This window comes from Bactrocera latifrons, unplaced genomic scaffold (genome assembly GCF_001853355.1).
Source record: "Bactrocera latifrons isolate USDA-ARS-PBARC rearing strain unplaced genomic scaffold, ASM185335v1 scaffold_386, whole genome shotgun sequence".
NCBI lineage: Eukaryota > Metazoa > Arthropoda > Insecta > Diptera > Tephritidae > Bactrocera > Bactrocera latifrons.
The window spans coordinates 55,320-66,539 of NW_017537030.1; the positions used below are offsets into that span (position 1 = coordinate 55,320).

Sequence of the window (11,220 nt, forward strand, 5' to 3'; positions counted from 1 at the left end):
AAAATTTATATTTAAAAATTGTGTTCTCTGAGGTAGGGACTATAACAGCATGCTTACTGATTAAGAATTTCTTTTGATTTTTTTTTTAGACCACCTGGAGAGTTAGGATCAATGTCACCAGGATGCGCCATTTTTTTACTCCTGTATCTTTTTCTTCCGTAAAATTTAGTGTTTCTGACGTTTTTTTGTTAGTCGGTTAACGCACTTTTAGTGATTTTCAACATATGGGAGGTGAGCGTGGTTATTAGCCGATTTCGTCCTCTATAGAGTTTGGTTGACATAGCTATAGTAGTTTCCGARATATRTACAAAAAACTTAGTAGGGGCGGGGCCACGCTCACTTTTCCAAAAAAATTACCTCCAACTATGCCCCTCCTTAATGCGATCCCTTGTGCCAAATTTTACTTTAATATCTTTATTTATGGCTTAGTTATGACACTTTATAGGTTTTCGGTTTTCGCCATTTTGTAGGCGTGGCAGTGGTCAGATTTTGCCCATCCTCTAACTTAACCTTCTTATGGAGTCAAGAAATACGTGTACCAACTTTCATCATGATATCTCAATTTTTACTCAAGTTACAGCTTGCACGGACGGACGGACAGACGGACATCCGGATTTCAACTCTACTCGTCACCCTGATCACTTTAGTATATATACCCCTATATATGTATGACTCTTTTAGTTTTAGGACTTACAAACAACCGTTATGTGAAGAAAACTATAATACTCTCCTTAGCAACTTTTTAGCAAGAGTATAAAAAGACGATTTTTCGAAATTCGAAAAAATTCGAGCTACTACTTGGGGACCCGTCCACGCTTTACTGTTGCTGATACAGAGATGGTACTACTAATAACATCTGTATGATTTCTATTCAGGCCTTTAACAGATACGTAATCAAATTTGACAACTGAGGAACTATTAGTTAGTGACATATAGCCTTATGGGTGAAGCAACTTGTGTTAGTTTACAATAAATGGGTCGAAAAGCCCATGTGTTAATAAATCATTGCTTTTCGGGGGAAAAATAGTGTTGAATTTGGGCTCTGAGATTTGCTAAGTTAGAAAGAGCCGAAATAAGCACCAAGAACAATGAGCACAGTGGATGCCCTGAAGAGTCGAAAAACTGTGTACAAAGTGGGTGTCGCGTAAAAAAACGAGTTGCTGATTCTGAGGAGTGTTTGAGTGTAATTCAAGCGAATTTTTTGGTTGGTGTGGACAATAGAAACATCATTTCCCACTGGAGTTCAATCGACAGTCAGTCTAGTGAACTGCACATGATGAATATAGAAAGTTATGATTCATTGTACTACGTATTTGGTTCTATTCTAAAATTCCCAATATTTAGCAGTTGTATTATTTTTGAGGAAGGATAAGTTTGACCTTGTACGCATGTACTTCATCGGTTCCGTTTAAATATTGCACTGCTGTGTGCAATATTTTGAAAATATTTCTGTATATCTCAAATTATGATAGCCCATTTTATCAACACTGCAGTTATTCTGCATTTTTTGTTAGATGTCGTTTTGTTTTGAATACCTTGGCGTCTTTCACCCTTTATGTAGCAAATGACATTTTTTGTTGTGATATTAAAAATATCTGACGGGTTCGTTCGGCAACAATCAGTATAACTCATATACTAAGTATGATTCTATACGAAAATTAGTGTTCTCCCGCATTAACTCTGTGTTGTTATTTTTTTTTTTTACTTATCTCTTTCCTTTTTTTGAAGTAATACAATTTTAAAATGATTCTTACATTGAATACATGCTTATAATGTGAAATATAATTATGGTATTTATGAATTGTATTGACTTTTAATATAAAGAGATAAGAAGTATCCTATGTCGGTCCTCTGGTCGCTATCCCTAGCTATCTCTCCGCCAATTTTCAGCCATATCGTTCTTGAGTTATAAATAGTGTAACTAACACGACTTTCTTTTATACATATAGGTATTATGTAATAAATACATACAAAGGTTATATCGGAGTCTTCTAAAAAGTAACTGAATATTAGCATGTAATAAAAACAGTTTTCAAATACGACACTCAATTAGGAACAATAGAAACAAATCGCAAGATTTTACAAGTATAATTTTAGTCTTCCTAGCCCTTTATGTTTTTTATTAACAATTAGCGAATGAGTTCTACAATATCTGATACCGAGTGGGTGCTGACTGGACTGGCCTATCATGGCTTGGCATGTAAATTACATAGTTGCTTAGTGACATGGTTAGCGATGCGAGCAGACGTCTAGTTAAGGAAGGGCTATTTCTTCATCATTCTTTTCTTAGTAACTTACTTTTCAAAAAGGGCATTTATATATATTTCTGCCATTGCTAATGAGCTACTTGAGATTAGTATAAACACCTACGGATAGAAGTTCCCTGAAGATAAAATGTAAAATGCAGAATGGATAATTAGATAAGATCGAGATTGACAAACAGGATAATGGAAAGAATTGCAACCAAAAAGTAACAGTCTGCTAGAAGCGAAACAGTAGTGCCGGCTGAAAGGTAGAAAATAAAGGACGACCCTTCACGTACGGGGCAGCAGTGATGGCCAAGCACTTAATTGTGGAACTCATTCACTCCAGAAATCGCCAGTAAATTACTTAAGACCAGTGGAAAGTAAAGCTTCTTGCTTTTCTCAAGACGGTATGGACATTCGGACCAATTCCCGATTTCTGCAAACAGTATCGGAATAATATGGATTTAACAAAAATTGACTTGGCCACAATGCAGGCCACATTGACTGCCAAGCCAATTTTTGTTAAATAAAGATAAAATCCTGATGTACCATCGGAAGTTGGTAAACGACATCCTCAAAATAAATAAGTCGAAAAAAAGTCAGGTAACGTGTACCAACTGATAAAAAAAAAAAAAAAAATAGAAGAGCGAGATGTGGAGAAGAAGTTAGGAGAGATCTTGCAAGGCACTTGAAGCTTTCAAAATGCAGGAAAGGGTGAGCTGGAAATTCAATCCGACCTACATAAGAGCAAGGTCGCATTTAACTCTTTCTCAATTTAGAGAACATCGGCTACAATGCAGTTTTAATTCTGGAGAGTGGTGGGGTTTCTGTGGCCCTTTTGACCAGACCTTTTTGGAGGGTCGAGAAGAGGTCTCTGATGAATGGAAAAATCCAAAGTAAAAACGATGACCATTGTCTTTTTTTTCCATCAAAGACATCGTCCACCATGAATTTGTTTCTTCTGGAAAAGCTGTGAAGGCCAAGTTTTACGTGGAAATCCTCACCAGGCTCAAACGAAGGATCAATCGGGTTCCACAAGACATCCCATCCGATTGGAAGTTGAACCACTGCTACAATGCCTTTTTGGTGAACAACTACCTACGCTTCCGCCCTACAGCTCAGATGTGACCCCTCGAACTTTTTTTGTTTCCTTGCTGAAAAGGCCGATGAAAGGCATGCACTTTGAAACGACAAAGGGGATCCAAGCAGCATGCATGCTTTTCCAGAGAATGCTTTTAGTGACGCCTTCAATGCTTGGAAATCGCGTTGGCTGCATCGACAAGCAACCCTATATACTATTAAATGTGTTGACGCCGCCCCGCCCACTTTTTTTGCCACGTGTGKATCGACAGATCAATCTTTTCTTTTCTTCGTTTTCGAAGTTTTAATTCGCGCGCAACTAAACTCTAACTAAAAAGAAGTTTCGCGCGTTCTCTTCTTTTGCGACCGTCACCGATCCAGACATGGTAAGTGTTTGTCCAATTTGTTATTTTTAAAATACATTTATTATATGAAACTTTTTGGGTTTTTATTTTAACATTTTTGGAATCATTTGCGCCGATCGTTTCCCCACGGCCAACCACAACTACGGAACGAGCGAGCACCGTGCTCACCACCCGAATTATCATTGGTCCTTTGAGCCGGATAACAGGTAACAAGTTGATTTTTATTTAAAGTGAAAGTGCWTAATTTGCCCGATTTAGCAACTCGCAAGTTACAACCAAATATATTTTCGATTTTTGCTCTGCAAGATATAAGGCAATAGATTGGTAAGTTTGTGCATAAGTTCTGTACAAAACCCATTGTGCTGTGTGAAGTGGAGACCAAAACTTATTTTTGGCACTCTACCCACAAAATCCACTCGCAAGACTGCAGGTAGTATTGTACTTCATTTAAGTACAACAATAAATACACCTGGCAAATGCACTGATTATTTCACTTTGCAAATTTCTTGGACGCACAAAATCGTCTTGAGCGTCAACAATCTCTCTCGGTTTGTGTTTTCTTGTAGTTAATTTGAGTCTAGTCGCTCAACTCTGCCTTTCCATATATTGCTCGAATAGCAATAAAGGCAAGCAGCAATAACGTAGCTGCAGTTTCGCGAGTGCAAACAAAAAAAAAAATACAAAGAAAAGTGAAGTGAGCGACGGTAAGAAAGCCAAACAGCTAAGGAGAGCAGCAAAGCCAAGCAGCACGGGCATAGCAGCAAATTGAGAGCAGCACAGGCTAATCAGCAAAGGGAGAACAGCAAAGGCATCGCAGCAAAAGCAAGCAGCCATCCCAACAAAAAAAAATGAGTATAGTGGTGAAATCGAAATAGTTCGAAAATAACCCAGTGCACAAAGTGAAAGTKATTAGTTGACAAAGTGCTTGTGAATTTTTATCTGTATTATATTTGGATTTAAATAAAGCAATTAAGCACAAATCAATTTTGTTTGTGTACATATCCGAAGACTAGGCGTGCAAGTGCATTGGGACAATTACCCAGCAAGCACATACAAATTAAATTTGAAAAAAAAAAATACTTTGAGAAAATACTTTACTCAATTTATTAATTTTTCTTTTCTTTCGAAAATTCACGCTTCATAAAGAAACAATGTACTGCTTATCATCAACTCAATTGGGGCGTTCACAACCTGTCTTAAAGCATCGTAAAGTCGTAAAATTTTAAATTTTTACACTTGTTTAAATAAAAATTAGGGTTTTCACATATCCCTTAAAGTTATAAGTTATAACGATTCGAAAACATAGTATTGAGAATTGTAAATGTGTAAACTCATTTTTGTAAGTAATCCAACAACAAATTTTTTTTAAACAAGTGTAAAAATTTAAAAATTTACGACTTTACGATTTAAGACAGGTTGTGAATACCCCAAATATTTAGTTTGTCCGTGAGTGCTTCTGTAACTTTTGAACTTTTTTGCAACATATTTGCAAATACTTTTAAATTTTAATTTCAAAGTTTTAGATCCGATTTTGTGCAACATTTTTGCAGTTACGGTTCAATTTTCAAAACAATGGAATCCATCAGAGCATTTATCACAGCTGCAGACGCTCTACTGGAGTTTGAGGARTCTTTTACTCCAACAGCAAACAACCAAAGTGCCTACTCTCTTGAAGTACAACAAACTGAASTGAAATCTCTGTGGGCAGAGGTAAAGTCAGAATACAAGTTATGCTTGCCAAAAATGGAGTGGATTAAATATTCAAGCTGTTACCACGYTTATGTGTGTTGCGCGCCCTTGATGGGCGAACACATGCACAATCTCACGGCGTTCAACCACAGCCCTACTTCACATTCTACAGTGATTCAACCTGAACGGTTACAACTAACTGTAGAACGCGTGAGGTATTCTATTAATTTTTGTCATGTGATACTGAAATATTTCATGGCGATGTTTTACAATGGCCCTCATTTATGGATTTATTTGCCGCTATATTTGGGAATAACCCAAGGTTATCTTCGGCAGAAAAGTTATTCCATTTGAATCAAAAAACGCGAGGTGAAGCAAAMGCTATTGTTTCGAAAGCGCCACTGACGAATGACGGATTCGCATTGGCTTGGAATAATTTGTTGTGTAGATATGAAAACAAGCGAGTGCTTGTCAACACACAACTAAATTTATTGTTCAAGCTGCCGCACATCTCCACAGAATCTGAGACCGAACTCAGAAATTTACAGCGGGAGATTATATGTATCAATGTAGATAGCTGGAATACCATATTTACGTATTTGTGTTCTATCCGACTACCGGACTATACACTGTCGCTTTGGGAACAATCTCTGGATTCGGATTCAGAGATCCCAAAATGGTTTGATTTAGACAAGTTTATAACCAAACGGGTTAAAACGCTTGAGAGAGTATCAAACCTCAAAGGCTAGTTGAGTACTCAACCCATTATTAAGTCGGCTGATGGTGAAGATCGGATAATGGCTCGAAGGACCAATGATAATTCGGGTGGTGGAGCACGGTGCTCGCTCGTTTCATAGTTATGGTTGGCCGTGGGAAACGGACGGCGCAAATGATTCCACAGAATATTAAATAAAAACAAAAACTTTCATATAATAAATGTATTTAATTATAAAAATTTGGAACAACACTTAACACGTCTGTATAGCTGAGCGGTCGCAAAATAAGAGAGCGCGCAACATTTTAGTTATTGTTTAGTTGCGCGCGAATTAAAACTTCGAAAAAACTTCGAAAAGAGGTAAAGAAAAGATTGCTCTGCCGATACAGACGTGGCAAAAGAAATTGGGCAGGGTCGGCGTCAACAAAATGTCTCAAGATGAAAAAGCGCTATAAATGGAAGTCCGGAGGCAGACCCGAATTCTCACTACCCATTATGGGATAATGGATATACCACTGAAAATGGTGGATATATAATTAATTGTATACTGATAAAACCTGCTATAGCTAACAGTGAGGAGACATTAATATATGTATATTGGCTCTACCTCAAAGAACGTTCTATAATGATATAATATTGTACTCTAGAAAAATAACCACTGTTCAGGATTGGGAGCTGCTTTGTACACCCTCTTTTTCTGACCACAGCTGTATGGAATTTCAAATATAATTTCCTCTCCTCAATGAAAGTCAAACATTCATAAATCCTAGGAACATTTACTGAGATCTTATTATATGGCGTTCTCTACAGTACATGCAGAACAACCTGTAGACGTTAGCGTAGATTACGTCCCTTTAGAATAAAAAATCTTTTAAATTAATAACACTAACTTTCCGACAAATTTACATTTGCTTATTACCCGAGAAATTACTACTTGTACGTAGACTTTTTGTCCGCTGTCAAATGGTAAATAATAAAGCATTTAAATTTCTTTTATAAAAATGTTATTGTTAAGCAAAAAAATAACATTTCTTTTCTTTCTAACTGTCTTACTCTCTTACACAATTGAGCAGTATCATCAATAACTTATCCATTAAGTAAATCTAAGAATTTTCTTTGCATATGGTTACTCAAAAGCTCCACATAATACAAAGTACGATATTAGTAGCCATGACAGGTAAACTATCTAGTAGAAACTAGAAATCAATAGCGAAATTATGTCCATAAATGGATACAAAGCTTTTATAATGTAATTTTTTGTATCAAATAATTGAGGTTAAGAAGTTATTAATAAATAATAGTTGATTATAAATAAGGCACAATTCCGATTTCTTTGGCGTCGCGAATTGAAGGTACCGTTGGAAAGAGGACGTTCGCCTGACTAAAAATATTTAGGAGATATTCGTCGTTAAAGTTCAAAAATTCCCAAAAATCGAACATATCGAGAAGCTATTTCACCACATTTAACACACTTTATTCACATTTTCCTCTTCTAATTAGTTAAATTAAACTATAAACTTTTAAATAAATCCACATTTTACACTTTTAGCAGGTTTTTTACCTAAGAAATCTTTATTTTAAAAATTACATTTTAAACACCATTTGTGTACTCAAAATTACGACGAAATGGAGCGCTGCCATGTGATAATAAGGAAATTAGCTGAAATTCCTTTTTTCTGAAAAAATCCTCTATCCATGCATATGAATATATTTTTTATTTAATTTAATAAATTATATAGTAATATTATATAATAATATTATATATATTGTCACCTAATATACAAAACAACGTATAATCAAAAATAAATGGAAATCGCTGACAGATATAATAATCAAAATTTAACCATTTTATAACGAAAACTCAAATTTTGTTTCATTATGAGTGCATAATAATCAAAAAAATTTACCACTTTAATCACTTTATAACGAAAACTCAATATATTTTCTTATTTTTAACGCAAAAAGCGAAAAGTACCCCGGGGTACCTGGGTATTCGCTCGACCTGCGTTATTTTTTTAGAGCGGGATATTTTTTTACAGAAAGGAGTACTACGCGAAAGTACTTCAGTCATCCCGATATAATATAAATTTTATAATATTATCATAGAGTTTTAGTTAATTGTGTTTATAAATATAAATAAAATATTATACATATACATATGTATGTAGATGGAAAAAGTGTTCACAACTCAATTATACCTTTAGAAATGTTGGAAAGTATCTTTTATTGTAATTAATATAGAAAAAAGAATCACACACAAAAATAAACAAAGAAAAATCGTTAAGCTCGTTTTCCTCATAATTGTGAACAATCTAACCTTTGCAACGACGAGTGAGATAAGTGATTTTTAAATTAATAAATTTAGGCAAAATATTACAAAATAAAATTGAAGTGTGAACTTATTTCAATGTTTAGAATGTATATTTAAATATACAGAGTAAAAAACGTGAATAAATTTAGTGAAAGTTACGAGAAATATCATGTGCTATTAGTGCAAATTTTTGAAGTTTTAATCGTGAATATTTTTAAAAATATAAGTTACTTTTATATTATTTTTGGATATTCCTCCTCTGGAGCAGCTCCCCTATCCGCACATATCCCATTTACACGGAAATTCGGTTTTTTTACCCCTCCGCCAAAGTAATCGGAATCGTGCAATAAATAACATTTACTTACCAATGATGTTTTCGAACTGTTAGTGAAAATTTTATACGACATTCTTGACAGACATCTGACTCGGACCATGGGGATTCTTGAGGCAGCTGATCAAGAAGCTTGTGTAAAAGTTGATCTGTGGCCAACTTAAAATTGAAAATGCTAACACCGTCTCGATTTTCCATACCAAGGCAAGCCCCATACTTCACTAAAGTTTTGCATAAGGGCGACTGTCCTCTCATAAAAGCTAGTAGTAGAGGCGTATTCCCATCTGCGTCGGGTTTATTTATTGGATATTTTGGCATGCATTCAATGAATAGATCACAGATTGCAGCCGCTGAAGTATCTTCTCCAGTGCGGCACAATTCATGAAGTGGTGTTCGTCCTTTTTGATTTACGGCTTCCGCATCAATTTGTGATTCTGTTAATAATTCTCGAACAATACTTAAATATCCTCTACGGACAGCAATATGTAAAGCATTATTTCCATCACTATCAACGCTGTCATAGTCTGCGTTGTTCTGTAACAGTGCTGATACAGCAGCTAAATTACCTTGGTCAGCTGAAATATGAAGAGGTGTCTTTTGAGTTGCATCTGTTTCACTAACGCGTGCTCCTGCAAGAATAAGTGTTCTCATTATCATTTCATTTCGCGACGATGCTGCCAAATGTAAAGGCGTAGATTGATTCACATCATGAACTCTTGAATTGACGTCTACTTGAACGGATAATAAAAAAAGAACGCTTTCCAGATCATCTTTAAGTATGGCTAAATGAAGAAAATTACGTCCACGATTATCCATTTGCTCTGCGGCGTTTGGTAGTCGTTCCAAAATTCGTTCTGCGGCTTTGTGATTTCTGACAAGAAGAGCTTGAGCAAAAGGAGTATTTCCTTCATGATCTCGAATTCTCAAATCAATATTTGGATGGCATAATAAAATAGATATAATTTCTTCGTGCTGATTTCTGATTGCTATATGAATAGGAGTTTGGTTGTTGATATCTAACGCATTAACATTCGCACCATGATCAATTAAAGCTTGCAATACTTTTATTAAACCCCAATGGCAACAAACATGCAATGGAGAAGCTTTATCGTTAGCTTCATCTCCTCCTTCCCCTTTTGGACCAGGCTGGCGGGGTGAGTCAATATCACATTGACTTTTTATCAAAAAAATTGCTATTGATTCTTTGTTTTCATCTATAGCTCGATGTAGCATAGTTTGCATACAGCCTTCAGGTCCAATATCCCAGCAATCTGTATCAACACCATGACGCAATAAGATTTGCGCAATGTCTTCATATCCAAGCTCTAAGCTTGTCCACAGTGGTGGATCCCTCATGTTGTCATTAAATGTCTTTAAAGCCACTCCTTTAGCACATAAGTTATCAACTACTTTGGGTAAATGAGAGTATATAGCCAGCTGTAGAGGCGATTTTTTGTCTCCTTTTTTAAATCAATGAAAAAATTATTAATAAGCAAAGATATAATAACATATATAATAATGGTTATACCAGTTAGGAAATTTGCATCAGCGCCATTTCGCAAAAGCAAAATTGCCGTATCCTCGTCTTTATTTAAAATTGATTGATGCAAAAGTGTCATATCGTTATCGTTTCGTGCATTAACATTTGCGCCTCCATCTATTAGGATAGAAACAAGATGTCTTCGACCTAATTCTATACTAAGGCTTAATGGAGTATTCCCGTTATTATCTTTACAATCAAAGTTTGGGGGTTCACCTGAAACACTTGATTTTTGATTTAAGATTTCTTTTAAAACATCAGTAGCATTAGCTTCCACTGCTATATGAATAGGTGATTTCATTTGAGATTTGCGCAACTGAGCATTTGAATTAGCACCGACTTGTAATAATTTTGCGGCTAAATTTGATAAATTCATATGTGCAGCAATATGGAGTACAGTATATCCTTCAGCATTGACGTGATTAAGATCCGCATAATCTGCTAAAAAAATTGCCGAATCCTCCAAACTCCTCTTTGCCAAGACTTGCATCAAATCGTCTTGAGTCGAAGTTTTGATTGGGTTGACGTTTGCTCCAAGTTCTATTAGTTTTAAAGGCAATTTCCATAAGTCCACTTTATTTAATAAACATAATTCTAAAGCGGTGTTATCATTATGGTTTTGCAAATTAATATCGATATCGGGCCTAGAAACCATCATGTTTATTATTTTGTGGTTACCAGATAATATTGCTACATGAAGAGGGGTTTCACCTCGGTTATTTTGTACATTAACGTTTGGGTTAAGAGAAAGCAACTTTTCACTAATATTTATTATTGACGAGTAATCATCTCGTTCAGATTCTCCAGAATTATACTGACAAAGCATATGTAAGGCAGTGTTTCCCGATTCCCTGCAAAACAAATTTAAATAACTTATATTTTTGTAGTTATTAGTAATTAATTAATATACTCATTTTATCATACTAATTTTTATTAATACATA

General features: G+C 35.3%; 1 protein-coding gene across 1 annotated transcript in view; it reads right to left on the minus strand.

Annotated features, from left to right (window-relative positions):
• Window positions 1-11,220, minus strand: part of LOC108972215 (rabankyrin-5) — a 163,555-nt gene that overhangs the window by 1,221 nt on the left and 151,114 nt on the right. The window contains exons 5-6 of the mRNA XM_018938736.1: window positions 10,266-11,128; window positions 8,772-10,197 (exon numbers count right to left, since the gene is read on the minus strand). Coding sequence (XP_018794281.1) covers window positions 8,772-10,197; window positions 10,266-11,128 — 2,289 coding nt within the window. The remainder of the gene's footprint in view (window positions 1-8,771; window positions 10,198-10,265; window positions 11,129-11,220) is intronic.